The sequence below is a fragment of the Rhinichthys klamathensis genome, unplaced genomic scaffold, assembly GCF_029890125.1.
Source record: "Rhinichthys klamathensis goyatoka isolate OS25496 unplaced genomic scaffold, OSU_Roscu_1.1 h1tg000523l_1, whole genome shotgun sequence".
Classification (NCBI taxonomy): domain Eukaryota; kingdom Metazoa; phylum Chordata; class Actinopteri; order Cypriniformes; family Leuciscidae; genus Rhinichthys; species Rhinichthys klamathensis.
In genome coordinates this window covers 3,421,811-3,440,475 of record NW_026607002.1, presented here as the reverse complement: position 1 = coordinate 3,440,475, position 18,665 = coordinate 3,421,811, and the positions used below count along the sequence as shown (strand labels likewise).

The 18,665-nt window shown below is 39.4% G+C and overlaps 1 protein-coding gene across 2 annotated transcripts in view; it reads right to left on the bottom strand.

Annotated features, from left to right (window-relative positions):
• LOC130073073 (nuclear factor 7, brain-like) overlaps positions 1-18,665 on the bottom strand; it is a 56,906-nt gene that overhangs the window by 23,478 nt on the left and 14,763 nt on the right. The window contains exons 3-4 of one of the 2 annotated variants that reach the window (XM_056238500.1): positions 8,704-8,934; positions 8,293-8,457 (exon numbers count right to left, since the gene is read on the bottom strand). The exons of the other annotated variant lie outside the window; for it this stretch is intronic. Coding sequence (XP_056094475.1) covers positions 8,320-8,457; positions 8,704-8,934 — 369 coding nt within the window. The 3' untranslated portion in view covers positions 8,293-8,319. Of the gene's footprint in view, positions 1-8,292; positions 8,458-8,703; positions 8,935-18,665 lie in introns of those variants that run through there. 2 annotated transcript variants of the gene reach the window in all.

Sequence of the window (18,665 nt, the reverse complement as noted above, 5' to 3'; positions counted from 1 at the left end):
TTCTGCTGTTGTAGCCCATCCGCCTCAAGGTTGTGCGTGTTGTGGCTTCACAAATGCTTTGCTGCATACCTCGGTTGTAACGAGTGGTTATTTCAGTCACTGTTGCCCTTCTATCAGCTCGAACCAGTCTGGCCATTCTCCTCTGACCTCTGGCATCAACAAGGCATTTCCGCCCACAGAACTGCCGCTCACTGGATGTTTTTTCTTTTTCGGACCATTCTCTGTAAACCCTAGAGATGGTTGTGCGTGAAAATCCCAGTAGATTAGCAGTTTCTGAAATACTCAGACCAGCCCTTCTGGCACCAACAATCATGCCACGTTCAAAGTCACTCAAATCACCTTTCTTCCCCATACTGATGCTCGGTTTGAACTGCAGGAGATTGTCTTGACCATGTCTACATGCCTAAATGCACTGAGTTGCCGCCATGTGATTGGCTGCTTAGAAATTAAGTGTTAACGAGCAGTTGGACAGGTGTACCTAATAAAGTGGCCGGTGAGTGTATACTGTATATATATATATATATACACTCACCTAAAGGATTATTAGGAACACCTGATCAATTTCTCATTAATGCAATTATCTAATCAACCAATCAAATGGCAGTTGCTTCAATGCATTTAGGGGTGTGGTCGTGGTTAAGACAATCTCCTAAACTCCAAACTGAATGTCAGAATGGGAAAGAAAGGTGATTTAAGCCATTTTGAGCGTGGCATGGTTGTTGGTGCCAGACGGGCCGGTCTGAGTATTTCACAATCTGCTCAGTTACTGGGATTTTCACGCACAACCATTTCTAGGGTTTACAAAGAATGGTGTGAAAAGGGAAAAACATCCAGCATGCGGCAGTCCTGTCGGCGAAAATGCCTTGTTGATGCTAGAGGTCAGAGGAGAATGGGGCGACTGATTCAAGCTGATAGAAGAGCAACTTTGACTGAAATAACCACTCGTTACAACCGAGGTATGCAGCAAAGCATTTGTGAAGCCACAACACGCACAACCTTGAGGCGGATGGGCTACAACAGCAGAAGACCCCACCGGGTACCACTCATCTCCACTACAAATAGGAAAGAGAGGCTACAATTTGCAAGAGCTCACCAAAATTGGACAGTTGAAGACTGGAAAAATGTTGCCTGGTCTGATGAGTCTCGATTTCTGTTGAGACATTCAGATGGTAGAGTCAGAATTTGGCGTAAACAGAATGAGAACATGGATCCATCATGCCTTGTTACCACTGTGCAGGCTGGTGGTGGTGGTGGTGTGGGGGATGTTTTCTTGGCACACTTTAGGCCCCTTAGTGCCAATTGGGCATCGTTTAAATGCCACGGCCTACCTGAGCATTGTTTCTGACCATGCCCATCCCTTTATGGCCACCATGTACCCATCCTCTGATGGCTACTTCCAGCAGGATAATGCACCATGTCACAAAGCTCGAATCATTTCAAATTGGTTTCTTGAACATGACAATGAGTTCACTGTACTAAAATGGCCCCCACAGTCACCAGATCTCAACCCAATAGAGCATCTTTGGGATGTGGTGGAACGGGAGCTTCGTGCCCTGGATGTGCATCCCACAAATCTCCATCAACTGCAAGATGCTATCCTATCAATATGGGCCAACATTTCTAAAGAATGCTTTCAGCACCTTGTTGAATCAATGCCACATAGAATTAAGGCAGTTCTGAAGGCGAAAGGGGGTCAAACACAGTATTAGTATGGTGTTCCTAATAATCCTTTAGGTGAGTGTACTATTTTATTAAATACAGGTTAACTAGTTTACTTAAACGGTACTAATATATAAAACAAAAATAAAAGTAAATCAAAACCAAATCGGTATGTTTTACTTTATAAACCACTTTCTCGATAAATCATTTTACAAAAACAATTGCAGTGTCTTCTTCATAAAGCACTTTCTCAATAAATGGTTACAATGATTATTACAAGTGTCCTTCAACATAACACTTTCTTAACAAATCGTTAACCAACAACCTCTGGTGTCTTGCTTTATAAAAACACTTTCATTATATAAAGTTACAATAACAAAGTTACATAACAAAACATATAGCCTGTATTACATCTTCTGCAATATAAACAGTACAAAAACCATAAAATAATTAGAGCACCATTTACTTGCATAAACAACTCTGTTGGTATTAGCCTATAATTAGTATTATTATAATTATTTTTAAATTTTAATTTATTGCCACACTGCAAATATATTTAAATCAGAATACACATCTAGTCTATATGTTTACTATTGAGATGTTTAAGAATATCTTTCCAATTTAATTTATATAAAAAAAGAATAAATACATAGAAAATTGCATGAACAAATATAGCATTATAGAATCATTACAGATTAAAATGCAAATTAAGGTGAAAAGGTCAGAATGTGGATGAAATAAATGAAAAATACAAACAAAATATTTACTTGTTTGTTTCTTTATTGTTAACATATAATAAGATGGATAAAAGCCAAATTACAAATATCAATTTATGACATACCCTAACCCCAATTTCATAATTAACAATAATAAAACAATAATATATTTAGGCTTTTATAGCCTAAATATAGGCTTATAAAAGCCTATATTTAGAAAGTTACAGAGAACAATGTTGTAAATAATACAAAACACCCAAATTACTTCAAATTACTACACAAAAACTTCATTTAAAACTCCTAGTAATATTTCAATTATGAAACACAAGAATAAATTGTTCTTATGTTTTTACATTTGCTCCAATTTAAAAGTTGTGGTTTTTGTCATTTTTGTGCCTCTTTAACTTTTGTAATCATCTTTTTTGGAAAGTAATCATTTCTATTGATTGGATTGAAATAAAAGAAAAGTGCACATGGTTTTCATCAAGCTTTTTTCATCAAAGATTTTTTTTTTTTTACATAGAAACTTTGTAAAGGTCAGGAATTTGATGATGTGAAACTGAAGTGTAGTTGAAATGTTAATGTTGTTTCAGCATTTGTACATCAGATTGCAGCATTGATTTATGTTAACATTACATTAGACCAGTTGCTCATTTCTGGGGGACAAAGGCCCGTAAAGGGCTTCTCTGACTTCTCACAATTATGAGATCCAGTACCCAGTTGTCAGAAGATGGATGAACAAATTAATGTGAAAAAACAAATGAACAAATGAACGTAAAAAAAAATTAGTTGGAATGTCATTAACAAATGTAACACTGTAATGTTGGTTCAACATCATGTGAGCAGCCTCATTTACCGTTATACTTATGGTGAAATGCCCTTTTTGCCTTTAACAAGAAATCTTCTTCTTCCTTTGCCCCCATCTACTGAATTTTATTTTCATTTTCTTGCCGTTGCCCCAAAGAAATGAGATAATGGTCTAACTTCTTTTTCTTGCTTTGCCCCCCAGATGTGAGTAACTGGTCTAACTTCTTTTTCTTGCTTTGCCCCCCAGATGTGAGTAACTGGTCTAACTTCATTTTCTTGCTTTGCCCCCAAGAAATGAGTAACTGGTCTAATTTCATTTTCTCGCTTTGCCCCCCAGATGTGAGTAACTGGTCTAACTTCATTTTCTTGCTTTGCCCCCAAGAAATGAGTAACTGGTCTAATTTAATTTTCTTGCTTTGCCCCCCAGATGTGAGTTACTGGTCTAATTTCATTTTCTTGCTTTGCCCCCCAAGAAATGAGTTACTGGTCTAATTTAGTTTCCTTGCTTTGCCCCCAAGAAATGAGTTACTGGTCTAATTTCATTTTCTTGCTTTGCCCCCCAGATGTGAGTTACTGGTCTAACTTCATTTTCTTGCTTTGCCCCCAAGAAATGAGTAACTGGTCTAATTTCATTTTCTCGCTTTGCCCCCCAGATGTGAGTTACTGGTCTAATTTCATTTTCTCGCTTTGCCCCACAGATGTGAGTTACTGGTCTAATTTTATTTCCTTGCTTTGCCCCAAAGAAATAAGTTACTGGTCTAACTTCATTTTCTTGCTTTGCCCCCAAGAAATGAGTTACGGGTCTAATTTCATTTTCTTGCTTTGCCCCCCAGATGTGAGTTACTGGTCTAATTTCATTTTCTTGCTTTGCCCCCCTGATGTGAGTTACTGGTCTAATTTCATTTTCTTGCTTTGCCCCCAAGAAATAAATTACTGGTCTAATTTCATTTCCTTGCTTTGCCCCAAAGAAATGAGTTACTGGTCTAACTTCATTTTCTTGCTTTGCCCCCAAGAAATGAGTTACTGGTCTAACTTCATTTTCTTGCTTTGCCCCCAAGAAATGAGTAACTGGTCTAATTTCATTTTCTCGCTTTGCCCCACAGATGTGAGTTACTGGTCTAATTTCATTTCCTTGCTTTGCCCCCAAGAAATGAGTTACTGGTCTAACTTCATTTTCTTGCTTTGCCCCCAAGAAATGAGTTACTGGTCTAACTTCATTTTCTTGCTTTGCCCCCCAGATGTGAGTTACTGGTCTAATTTCATTTTCTTGCTTTGCCCCCAAGAAATGAGTTACTGGTCTAACTTCATTTTCTTGCTTTGCCCCCAAGAAATGAGTTACTGGTCTAACTTCATTTTCTTGCTTTGCTCCCAAGAAATGAGTAACTGGTCTAATTTCATTTTCTCGCTTTGCCCCCCAGATGTGAGTTACTGGTCTAATTTCATTTTCGTGCTTTGCCCCCAAGAAATGAGTTACTGGTCTAATTTCATTTCCTTGCTTTGCCCCCAAGAAATGAGTTACTGGTCTAACTTCATTGTCTTGCTTTGCCCCCAAGAAATGAGTAACTGGTCTAATTTCATTTTCTCGCTTTGCCCCCCAGATGTGAGTTACTGGTCTAATTTCATTTTCTCGCTTTGCCCCCCAGATGTGAGTTACTGGTCTAACTTCATTTTCTTGCTTTGCCCCCAAGAAATGAGTAACTGGTCTAATTTCATTTCCTTGCTTTGCCCCCAAGAAATGAGTAACTGGTCTAATTTCATTTTCTTGCTTTGCCCCAAAAAAATAAGTTACTGGTCTAACTTCATTTTCTTACTTTGCCCCCAAGAAATGAGTAACTGGTCTAATTTCATTTCCTTGCTTTGCCCCCAAGAAATGAGTAACTGGTCTAATTTCATTTTCTTGCTTTGCCCCCCAGATGTGAGTTACTGGTCTAATTTCATTGTCTTGCTTTGCCCCCCAAGAAATGAGTTACTGGTCTAATTTCATTTCCTTGCTTTGCCCAGAAAGAAATGAGTTACTGGTCTAATTTCATTTTCTCGCTTTGCCCCCCAGATGTGAGTTACTGGTCTAATTTAATTTCCTTGCTTTGCCCCCAAGAAATGAGTTACTGGTCTAACTTCATTTTCTTGCTTTGCCCCCAAGAAATGAGTAACTGGTCTAATTTCATTTTCTCGCTTTGCCCCCAAGAAATGAGTAACTGGTCTAATTTCATTTTCTTGCTTTGCCCCCAAGAAATGAGTAACTGGTCTAATTTCATTTCCTTGCTTTGCCCCCAAGAAATGAGTAACTGGTCTAATTTCATTTTCTTGCATTGCCCCCAAGAAATGAGTAACTGGTCTAATTTCATTTTCTTGCTTTGCCCCCAAGAAATTAGTAACTGGTCTAATTTCATTTCCTTGCTTTGCCCCCAAGAAATGAGTAACTGGTCTAATTTCATTTTCTTGCTTTGCCCCCCAGATGTGAGTTACTGGTCTAATTTCATTTTCTTGCTTTGCCCCCAAGAAATGAGTAACTGGTCTAATTTAATTTCCTTGCTTTGCCCCCAAGAAATGAGTAACTGGTCTAATTTAATTTCCTTGCTTTGCCCCCAAGAAATGAGTAAATGGTCTAATTTCATTTTCTCGCTTTGCCCCCAAGAAATGAGTAACTGGTCTAATTTCATTTCCTTGCTTTGCCCCCAAGAAATGAGTTACTGGTCTAATTTCATTTCCTTGCTTTGCCCCCAAGAAATGAGTTACTGGTCTAACTTCATTTTCTTGCTTTGCCCCCAAGAAATGAGTAACTGGTCTAATTTCATTTTCTCGCTTTGCCCCCCAGATGTGAGTTACTGGTTTAATTTCATTTTCTCGCTTTGCCCCCCAGATGTGAGTTACTGGTCTAATTTTATTTCCTTGCTTTGCCCCAAAGAAATATAGTTACTGGTCTAACTTCATTTTCTTGCTTTGCCCCCAAGAAATGAGTAACTGGTCTAATTTCATTTTCTTGCTTTGCCCCAAAGAAATAAGTTACTGGTCTAACTTCATTTTCTTGCTTTGCCCCCAAGAAATGAGTAACTGGTCTAATTTCATTTCCTTGCTTTGCCCCCAAGAAATGAGTAACTGGTCTAATTTCATTTTCTTGCTTTGCCCCCCAGATGTGAGTTACTGGTCTAATTTGATTTTCTTGCTTTGCCCCCCAAGAAATGAGTTACTGGTCTAACTTCATTTCCTTGCTTTGCCCAGAAAGAAATGAGTTACTGGTCTAATTTCATTTTCTCGCTTTGCCCCCCAGATGTGAGTTACTGGTCTAATTTTATTTCCTTGCTTTGCCCCAAAGAAATAAGTTACTGGTCTAAATTCATTTACTTGCTTTGCCCCCCAAGAAATGAGTTACTGGTCTAATTTAATTTCCTTGGTTTGCCCCCAAGAAATGAGTTACTGGTCTAACTTCATTTTCTTGCTTTGCCCCCAAGAAATGAGTAACTGGTCTAATTTCATTTTCTTGCATTGCCCCCAAGAAATGAGTAACTGGTCTAATTTCATTTCCTTGCTTTGACCCCAAGAAATGAGTAACTGGTCTAATTTCATTTTCTTGCATTGCCCCCAAGAAATGAGTAACTGGTCTAATTTCATTTTCTCGCTTTGCCCCCAAGAAATGAGTAACTGGTCTAATTTCATTTTCTTGCATTGCCCCCAAGAAATGAGTAACTGGTGGTCTAATTTCATTTTCTCGCTTTGCCCCCAAGAAATGAGTAACTGGTCTAATTTCATTTTCTTGCATTGCCCCCAAGAAATGAGTCACTGGTCTAATTTCATTTCCTTGCTTTGCCCCCAAGAAATGAGTAACTGGTCTAATTTCATTTCCTTGCTTTGCCCCCAAGAAATGAGTAACTGGTCTAATTTCATTTTCTTGCATTGCCCCCAAGAAATGAGTAACTGGTCTAATTTCATTTTCTCGCTTTGCTCCCAAGAAATGAGTCACTGGTCTAATTTCATTTCCTTGCTTTGCCCCCAAGACATGAGTAACTGGTCTAATTTCATTTCCTTGCTTTGCCCCCAAGAAATGAGTTACTGGTCTAATTTCATTTCCTTGCTTTGCCCCCAAGAAATGAGTTACTGGTCTAATTTCATTTCCTTGCTTTGCCCCCAAGAAATGAGTTACTGGTCTAATTTCATTTTCTTGCTTTGCCCCCAAGAAATTAGTAACTGGTCTAATTTCATTTCCTTGCTTTGCCCCCAAGAAATGAGTAACTGGTCTAATTTCATTTTCTTGCTTTGCCCCCCAGATGTGAGTTACTGGTCTAATTTCATTTTCTTGCTTTGCCCCCAAGAAATGAGTAACTGGTCTAATTTCATTTCCTTGCTTTGCCCCCAAGAAATGAGTAACTGGTCTAATTTCATTTTCTTGCTTTGCCCCCCAGATGTGAGTTACTGGTCTAATTTCATTTTCTTGCTTTGCCCCCAAGAAATGAGTAACTGGTCTAATTTCATTTTCTTGCTTTGCCCCCCAGATGTGAGTTACTGGTCTAATTTCATTTCCTTGCTTTGCCCCCAAGAAATGAGTTACTGGTCTAATTTCATTTCCTTGCTTTGCCCCCAAGAAATGAGTAACTGGTCTAATTTCATTTCCTTGCTTTGCCCCCAAGAAATGAGTCGATGGTCTAATTTCATTTTCTTTTCCTGGTTTGCTTGCGATGTTGTCTGAAGCTGAAGAGAGAGAACAGATACACACTCATACATATATTAAGACAAATAACCACAGAAATCATGGTTGCGTTCTGGCATACTCACTTTTACCAACATTGTCCTGCATCTTCTGTAAGACACTGAGCTTCAGGTTGGTCAGGTGATCTGTGAAAGTGATCGGCACACTTGGACTGGGGTCTGGATCTGGAAGATATTGGGCTCTGAAACAACATCCAAGAGTCAGAGATGCTGAAGGTTCAATGTGGTTCTATGTAGAAATCAGGGGTTCGACACTAAATTTTAAGAACCCTTTATGCCACAAAGTTTCTAAGGAAACATATCTTTAATTTTTTACTTTTATATTTAATTGGTTATTTAAATTTTTAGTGAAAAAGATTACAAGTTGTTGAATGAATGAATGAATGAATGAATGAATGGGTTTATTCAAACTAAATCCATAATATGATGGGAACCTCTAAAAGGATCTATATATGAAGCGTCTGACGGAACCCTTTAATATTCCATATAGAACCTTTTCTTCTAAGAGTGATGATTTGAGTTTTGAAACACAGAGAGAAACAAACACAAACCTTTGCAATGTGGCCTTAAAGTTCTGTAAAGGAAAAATAAAGAAATGTAAATTATTCAGCAAAACTGAATCTAGCATAAATCTCTGAAATTGACATTCATATAGAAGATGAAGTAGTTTTATTTATATAGTGCCTTTCCATAGCTCAAGCTCGCTTTACATTGTACATTACAATACATTTACACACCCACATTGCAAACACATAAGGACACATATAGCCACATTATCCAAATTGCATATAACTGGAGAATAATGAAGATGAATTGACACCTGCAGGAATGAAGCATCTTCAGCCTTCATCTGCTCCTCGATGTCTCTGATTGTGATTGTGAGAGATGAAATATGTTTGCTCGTCTCTTCAATCTTCTCCTTCATCCTCTGACTCATCTTCTCCTCTTCCTCTCTCAACGCTGTTATTCTGGCCACTTCTTCATCATGTAGAAACTGGTGAAGTTCCTCCAACTCATCTATAATCTGAGTCTCTTTGCATTGAGCGTGAAACTGAAATTAGAGACAACAATATTGACCAAACTAGATCTACATCAGTATCTACACTTCCAGAATTGCATTAATCACATTGATTATTTCTAACCTTAATATCTTCAGCAGTTTCACACAGATTCTGTTCATGATTCACAGATGTCCTCAGTTCCTTCTGTAAGTCTTCCAGTAAAGCTTTGAGTATCTCCTGAAAGAAAACAACAAAAAAGTGTCTATTGTTGAATTTATTTTATTGCACCATAACTCAAAACATTATAACATCTTAATCTGATGATGCACTAAATTGAAATATTAAAAGCAAACATTAGATAATATAGTGTAAGGGCCCTATTTTAACGATCTAAGCGTATGGTCTAAAGCACAGGGCTCATGCAATTAGGATGTGTCCGAATCCACTTTTGCTAGTTTAACGACGTGAAAAATGGTCAGCGCGCGGTGCATGGTCTAAAAGGGTTGTCCCTATTTTCTTTAAAAGTGCCATGGTGTCTCCAGAGCACAAACAGATCTGCTCGCAAACAGACCATCTACAGGATCCCCCCATATCATTATGTACACAATATTAATCTTTTACATTGTAATCCTTTTATTTTTAATATTTGGCATGTTTGTGTGCTGCTGCTAGTGTGTCACTAAGCATCAAAATTTGATTGGCTGATAACACACGTTAGTCAAAGTTATGATCAAATGGAAAATGACAGCTTCAACAGAAGGCTACACTACTAGTGTTGGTCAACAGAGCTGTGTTTAGATGACATATGGAAAATGAGGCTCAGCCTCGCAAAAAATAACCATATTCTTTCTTGAAATGTAATTGTAACATACTGAAATAGACAGTAATCTGATTTAGACGCACATTCATTTAATTTAATTATGAATTATTTTTATTTTGACATGGCCAGCAGAGAAGGCCCTAATATCCCACCACTGTGAATAACATTTAAAGGCTACATATGATCATGTGTGTATAATCATGTTTTGTTTTAGAATTGAATATATTATGTATTATATCGTAATATCGTAAAAATGTAGCTACTTAATTCAATTTTACATTTCACTTGTTTGCATTGCAATGGATCTCCTATCTGCAGTGGCAGGTCTCTTGTCCTTGTTAAACTAGTGAACATGACGTGGTTGCCCTTAACTAACATACAAGTTTAAGAACATTAAAATACTTGAAAACAACCACAACACGGTCTTTAACCAAGGTAACATTAGCCTGAAATATGTAAACAAGGCAGGCAATGCTGGTTGACCACACTAATCCTAAAATATTAGCAGATTTTTATCTTTTAAAAACAACATTGCTGTAACTACACATAATACATTCACATGTCGGTGTATTGTTTAAATATGGTTAATCAATGCATTTATTGACTACAAATTACCCACCATCACTTCTGTCTCTCTCTATCTCTAACTAGCACTTCCTGGAACTATCTCAAGTCTGCGGTACTTAAGTAACGAAAGCAACTATCTCTCTACATTCAAGCTATTTAAAGGCATGAATAAAACTTTTTTTTTTTTCAAAGATGAGTTTTAAGGGATACAATTATTGATTACATGGGAACTAACAGGGTAACACTTTACAATACGGGTGCACTAATATGCATTAATTCATGTTTAACTAATGCACAGATAATCATGAGTTAATGGTATAACTCATGAAGAACTAAACCATTAATTAATTATTACTGCATCAGCAACTAATAAAGAGTCTATATGATTAATAGATTAAGTAATACATGAATTGCTATTAATTCAATGTGTCATTGTGTATTAATTCCTTAATAACATATTTTATTAACTAATAGTGTAAATTAATGTGTTAATGTCTGCTTTGATTAATCATTAGCTAATGATTTGCAAAGGTATCATTATGTTATGACTTTACTAGTTGAGGCACATCATTATTAACTAGTCATTTAGTAATTGTAGTAATTTACACATGAATTTGCACTAACAATGAAGTAATTAATCATATATTAATGTATATTAGTGTACCTGTATTATCTGGAAGTTGAAATACAAGGCTTTGGCCCATTCTGGTAATTAACACATTAATTAACACTTTTAGTTAAAAAAATGAGTTATTAGGGAATTAATCCACAATTACATATTTAATTAATAACAATGCATGTATGAACTAATACATTAACCATACAGACTGTTAATTAGTTCCTAATGTGGTAATCATTAATGAATAGCTTAGATAATAATTGGTTACACATTAATTCAGTATTATCTGTGCATTAGTTAAGCATGAATTAATGCTTATTAGTGCACCCGTATTGTAAAGTGTTACCAACTAACAGATAAAAAAAAGTCTGATTTGTTCCTGTGTAAATAAACCCACACGAGTATTTTTTTCAGTATTAGTTTGTCAAAGTGAAATTGTCTGTCAATAATTATTGATTTTTGATCTAATCAAATGTTTTAAACATCATTTATCTGACCTTTTTATCTGCGACAGCTTCATCTAGAGGACAGAATCTGTGGTTGGTGTGTTTTCTGGAGTCTCGACACACCACACACACGGGCTGTTGATCATCCAGACAGAAGAGTTTGAGCTTCTCGTTGTGATCGTTGCAGACCGTTTCACCTTCAGATCCAGATTTCTGTCTTCTCTCCTGTGGAAAACTCTCACACAAGTTCTTCAAAGCCAAATTTACCGGAGGACGATCATTTGAAGATGTTGTTCGGCAAACCGGACATTCTTTAAGTGTTTTATTTTCCCAAACCCTCTGAATACAGCTTGAACAAAAACTGTGGCTACACGACAGAAGAACAGGGTTTATAAAAATGTCACAGCACACCGGACAAGATAAATCCTCCTCAGCAAAAGATCTAGACGCCATTTCAAGTCACTTAAAACTAACTTCAAAGCCAGTCTTCAAAGTTTCACTTTCATTTAAGTAATTATCTGGTTTAAATAAAAAAGCTTCACATCCACAGCCAGAACTCTCTAAAATGTGCATTAATAATCATCAGAAATAAAAATCACTAAAGTTTTCATTGTTCATTGTTGTCAACAGAGCTACAGGTTCTGTGTGAACTATAACTGTCTGCAGATTAACAGGTGTTTTTCCCCAAGATCTATATTGCCTTTTTTACTGGACACCTTTGAACTGTTCAGAGTTCAGTAAATTCACGTGATTAGGATCATCCCATACAGGAATCGTGCCAGGTCAGAGCATTTTATTTCTCTGCTCAAGTTTTTTTGTTGTGTTTTACGATATAAATGTTCACTAAAAGCATTCATACTGCTTAAAATACATTTTATTAAAGGTCTGTAGAAGAAATGCTGTTACTTAAGATAGTCTTTCCATTTAAAAAAAAAAAAAGGTCAAACAGTAGGTTTTAAAAGCTGAATTAGTTGTCTACCTCTGTTATGTGTATACGTTAAAAATACGAGCAATAAGCGGAAAAATACAAAAAGACATCAAGAAAACTCTAGCATCATGATGGTGAGTTTAGCACAGGCAAATAACACAATTTACTTCATAAAAAATGTAAAATGTTCAGCAACAAACATCAACATGTAAATACAGCAGAAACCAGAGGGTGTAGTGTACAAGACATTAACTACTATAATTTTGTCCTGATGTTGCCGAGCCCTTCCAACATCTGAACCCATGCAAGTGGACTCCTATTACCTAACTCATGCGAAGAATCCTCAACCAACTGTGCTTGTACTGCGGGAGAGAAAGTCACATTATCACAGCCTGTCCAGCTTGACCACCACGCCCGGCGGTGAGTACTATTCAACTTCCACCTCAAATTAATTCTCTATCTCGTAATACTGTGCATGTCCTAACCCCCCGCATTTGTGTCTCAGCGCAAGCCCTCATCGACTCAGGTTCCGCAGGGAACTTCATCTCCAGCCAACTTCTCCAAAAACTGAACGTCCACAGGAAATGCTGCTCTTTAAGATTTAAGTATCCACACCATCCACGGAAAACCGCTGGGTCGTGGTCAAATCCGACACTTCTCTCCCACTCTGACGCTCCGCATCGGATGCCTGCATCCCGAAGAAATCAATCATGTTTATGGTGCTGGAAGGATCCACCGCTGATCTCATCCTGGGACGCCTGTGGATGTCACAACACCAACCTCGCATCAACTGGGACAGTGGTAAAATCCTGCAATGGAGTGATGCCGGCTTCCAATCCGGTCTCTCTTCAGTCCAGAAACCATTAAAATCTCGTTCTCACTCATCTACAACTCCTGATCAACCATCACTCTCCATCAACTCCACCTCCTTCACTTCCTTGAAAGTCCATAGGTGGATCCCTCCAGAATACCGGGCGTTCCAGGATGTCTTCAGTAAGCGGTTGGCAACCTAACTTCCACCACATCGGCAATGGGACTGTGCAATCAACCTACTAACTGGGGCTTCTCTGCCCAAAGGCAGAGTATATCCACTGTCCATCCCGGAGCAGAAGGCCATGGAGGAGTATATCCAGGTGGCACTCCAACAACAATTCATTCGTCCATCTATGTCCCCTGCCGCGTCAAGCTTCTTTTTTGTCTCCAAAAAGGACGGAGGCTTGAGCATAGACTACCGTCACCTCAATTCCCACACAGTCAAATACAGCTATCCACTTCCTCTGGTCCCAGCCGCCCTGGAACAGCTAAGGGGAGCTCACATTTTCTCCAAGCTGGACCTGCGAAGCGCATACAACCTCATTCGTATACGCTGAGGAGATGAGATGAAGACTGCCTTCATTACCCCTTCAGGTCACTACGAATACTGGGTCATGCCGTATGACCTGTCCAACTCACCTTCAGTATTCCAAGGCTATATGAATGAGGTGTTCCAGGAATTTCTTCACCGATCCGTCGTGGTCTATATAAACAAAATCCTTATCTATTCCCGGAACCTGGCCGAACATCGCCTCCACGTGACGCAGGTCCTGGAAAAACTACGCCATCATCATCATCTCTACTTCAAGCTTGAAAAATGCGAGTTCCACACAATCTCAGTCCACTTCCTAGGGTACGTCATCGACCATCCAGGCATTCAGGTGGACCAGAGGAAAGTGGATACCATCCAGAACTGGCCTCAACCCACTACCATCAAGGAACTTCAACGCTTTCTCGGATTTGCCAACTTCTACAGTTGATTCATCAACAACTACAGCCTTCTCAGTTGTCCTCTGATCTCAGCTCTTAAAGTCCGGCCCAAGTCTCTGACCTTGACCTCAGCAGCATCTGAAGCCTTCCAACAGCTCAAACAGGCCTTTCAAACCGCTCCGATCATGGTCACCCCTACTCCTGAACTTCAGTTCATCGTCGAGGTTGATGCCTCATCTACCGGGGTCGGAGCGGTCCTCTCACAGCGGCAGGGTGATCCTCTTAGACTCCATCCATGTGCCTTATATTCGAAGAATCTTTCCCCGCGGAACAGAACTTTCCTACATTGGAAATCGAGAGTTGCTCGCCATCAAGCTAGCACTAGAAGAGTGGAGGCATTGGCTGGAGGGAGCACATCACAAGTTTGAGGTTATCACTGACCACCGTAATCTCGAATACCTGCGAGAAGCTAAAAGATTGAATCCACATCATCAGAACCAGGTGGAGCCAATTCCTCCCATGGGCTGAATATGCTCAGAACTCCCTACGTCAATCCACCACAGGGCTCACCATGTTCCAATCAGGGATGTAGTGGAGGCTAAACGCACGTAAACGCCGTTTGCGCACCTCCCAATATTCGGAAATAGCGTTTACCCACCTCCAAAGTGCGTTTATCCGCCTCTAAATAGCGTTTATCCACCTCTAAATAGCCCGTAGTTCCGAAGACATTTTAAATTAAGCTTATGTCGTTTTAGTTTCATATTGTTCATTATTAGTTTCATAGGTTGTTAAAACTAAGACAAACTCTTTAATATTGCGCTGCATTACTGTCAGTGTTGTTGACTTTTACTGACGGACGGTAAGGTTGCGCTGTTGACGCTCGGGCAGCCTCTCGAGGAGAAATCTAAACAAATTAGCGCACACACACACACTCAGTTAACCAGTTAACAACATACTGTCTATAAAAAATCTAAAAGTGGAGTTTTTATATTTTTAACATATGTTAAGCAACCTCAATTATTTTTCCTGAACACCATCACGATTGAAAATGTGACATTTCCTACAACAGTTCAATAAACAGTTAAAATTAAGTCACTTACATTTTAGATGCAATATTGGCTGTTTTTGTTCTGTTTCAGCAGTGAAAATAGTTCCAAACAAAAATCACAGCAGAACCACAGCGCATCTCACAGGAACACTCAACCTGTTTTCATTACTGAATGATTCAGCATTTTGAACGAATCGATTGAGTCAAAGATTCAATGACCCATTCATAAACATCTGTCTCATTCTTGAATGAATCAGCCGTTTGAACGAATCGTTTGTTTGTTTGAATGAATGAATCAATGACTCACTCATTAAGACGGTCGCCTGCCGCCACCTACTGGCGGTTTAGTGTTATGTTTAAAAGTAGTATCATTCTTTCCAATGTTTCTTATATGTAAATTTAAATCAATTTCATAAACATTATTTTACACAATTGTAATTTTTCAGTGTAAATTATTTAATTTGATCAGCCCCTAGGGTAACAGCTCTATAGTGTCTTATTATTCTAAATAATTGAATTTATTGACCAAATTTATGAATTTAAAATGAAAGATGAAGCATACATTTAGGCTAATAATATAGGGGGAGGGGATGCCCTTTAAAGGTGCAGATATTACAATATGCCGATTTAAATATCAAAGCTGATTGAACACTGATGAGAATAATCAGAATAAATGAGAATATTGTTTCAGAATAAATTAACACACACACCAAAAAAAAAAAATCCGGACGAGCAATTTTTTTACTCAGACAAGTGAAAAGGCTTAATGTCGAGCAATGTTAGCAATGTCATCAGGTAGGCAGTGGCCCACCTTACCGGGTGACCACGTCGTGGTCCACCAGAATTTATAGTTTACCCACCTCTTTTTTTACCACTACACCTCTGGTTCCAATGTATCCTAGAATACCAGCCTCCTCTGTTCCCCTGGTCGGGTGAGCCCTCGGAGGTTCCAGCTCTCAACCACTGGTTCGAGCAGAGCGAGAGGGTATGGGACTCAGCTCATGTGCATCTCCAACAGGCAGTGCAGAGACACAAGAGACAAGCGGACAACCGTAGAACACCTACCCCTCTGTACCAATCGGGCCAGAAGATATGGCTCTCGACGCGGGACATCCATCTCCGGCTGCCCTGCCGTAAGCCGAGTCCCCGGTACATGGGTCCATTCACCATGCAGAGGCAGCTCAACAAAGTCACCTTTGGGTTAAACCTACCATCGCATTACAGAATTTCACCATCCTTCCACGCATCACTCCTCAAACCTAGTACCTCCTCCTCCCAACATCGCCAAAGAGGAGCCCATCTACAGGGTTTGAGCTATCCTAGACTTGTGACGACATGGGTCCCAGGCTGGAATACCTCATAGACTTGGTAATACGTTATGATATCCTCGATCCTACACTCCTCACACAATACCACTCAGAACACCCAGATCGACCAGCTCCCAGAGGTCTAGTCATCAGGAGCCTCCCTTTGAGGAGGGGGTACTGTCACAGAGTCACCAGATCAGCACGCTCCACCCCCTCGTTCACTCTCCCCGTAATTGTGATTCACCGAACCTGCACATCATCACCTACTCACACTATAAAGAGACACTTCCCCTTCACTTCCTTGTCTGGTTTCATCCTTACGTGATCTCACAGACTCTAACCAATCACTTATCTGTTGCTACTTCCTCATCAGTGCTTCATCTCCGATCATCTGCTTCCTGTCATCCGTCTTCAGTCATCTACCTGCTGTATCCACAGTCATCATCTACTAACAAGAGATCAAGATTACCACCCAGCTAAGTTCATTATCCAGTTCAGATTCTTCAATATATACACTCACCAGTCATCTCTGCTGTTCCACTCCATGCCTCTGTTCAAATAAAACTCTGTTTTTGAACTACTCACCTGTCTACTTCTCTCTATACCGTGACAGCTCATTAGACAACTTCAGGAAACGTTTTTTCTTATGTGTACGGTTTCTCTCCAGGATGAATTCTCTGGTGCTGTTTTAAGACACTGGATGAAGTGAAGGTCTTCTCACAGTCAGAGCACACATGAGGTCTCACACCAGTATGAATACTCTCATACACTTTTAAATGTTCCAGTTGTGAAAAACACTTTCCACAAAAAGAACAAAAGTGAGGCTTTACACACCAGTATGAGTTTTAAGGTGCTTTTAAGCTTGATGCCAAAACAAATAATTTATCACACTGATCACAGCTGAATGATCTCACTCCAGAGTGAAAGTGCATGAGATCTTTGAGAGCACTTTTTCCACACTGAGTGCATGTGAACAGTTTTTCTTCATCGTGAACTCTCATGCTGTGGGCAGCTTGGGAAGTGGAATTAAACGACAGGCCTTGGAGAAGCAATCTATTACAGTGAGTATTGTGCTATTACCATTGGATTTTGGAAGATCGGTAATAAAGTCTATGGCAAGATGGGACCATGGTCGGTGAGGAACTGGCAATGGATGCAGTAAGCCGGATGGTAATTGTCTGGGATGTTTGCTTGTGTTACAGGTGATGCATTTGTGAATAAATTTAATTGCATCTGTCCGCATGGTTGGCCACCAGAAGCTGTTCTGAAAAAGGTGAAAAGTGGCAGAAATTCCAGGATGACCGGAGCTGAGTGAGGAATGAACTTGCTGTAACACATTCTTACAGAGATCCTGAGGTACAAAAGTTCTGTCAGGAGGGCAGTATAAAGCCTGGGTGGGGAACCATGCTATTTGTGAGAGGATGACTCCAATGTCCGTATTTTTTTTTTTATAAGGTTGCCGGTTGTGGCCAGTCTAGAACAGCTTTGACTTTCTTCTTGTCCATAGCGACTTCCTCCTGACTGATGATGTAGCCCTTACATCATAATACTGTATTGTAATACTGTCCCTACGTGTTGCACGTGCTCCTCACAGGTGTTGAAATAGATGAGAATATCATCGATGTAAACGATTACCATACAGTCAAGCATGTCCCGAAAGACGTCATTGATTAAGGATTGAAATACGGAAGGACTGTTGGCAAGCCCGAAGGGCATAACCAAATATTCATATTGCCCAGTGCTGGTAGAAAAAGCTGTTTACCACTCATCACCCTCCCTGATGCGAATGAGATTATAGGCGTTGCAGAGGTCTAGTTTGGAAAAGTATTTGGCATTGCGAAGTTGTTCTAGCGCCAGTATCGAAACTTGATGGTGATGTCGTTGAGACCGCGGTAGTCGATACAAGGGCGTAGACTGCCGTCCTTTTTTTAACGAAGAAGCAGCCAGAGGCTGCAGGTGACTTAGATGCTCTGATAAACCCTTTTGAAAGTTCCTCCTCGATGTAGTTCCTCATAGTTTCGGATTCGGGTTGTGATGGGGGAAAAATTCGGGGGAAAAATATTGGTCATACAATCAGGGTCAATCACCAGCAAACACAACAGTAGAGACAAAGCAACTCGTAATCTGAAAACAGGCGTAAGGTCAGGGCAGGCAGCAAAATTTACATAAATCAGTCCAATATAGAAAACAGTCCAGGGCAACCAGCAAAGAATCACGAAGAGGATAAACAGTCCAAGATTAATCCATGGGAAGACAAAAACACAGGAAGAAACGGGAAGATGGTCACCAGGGCAAAACAAAAC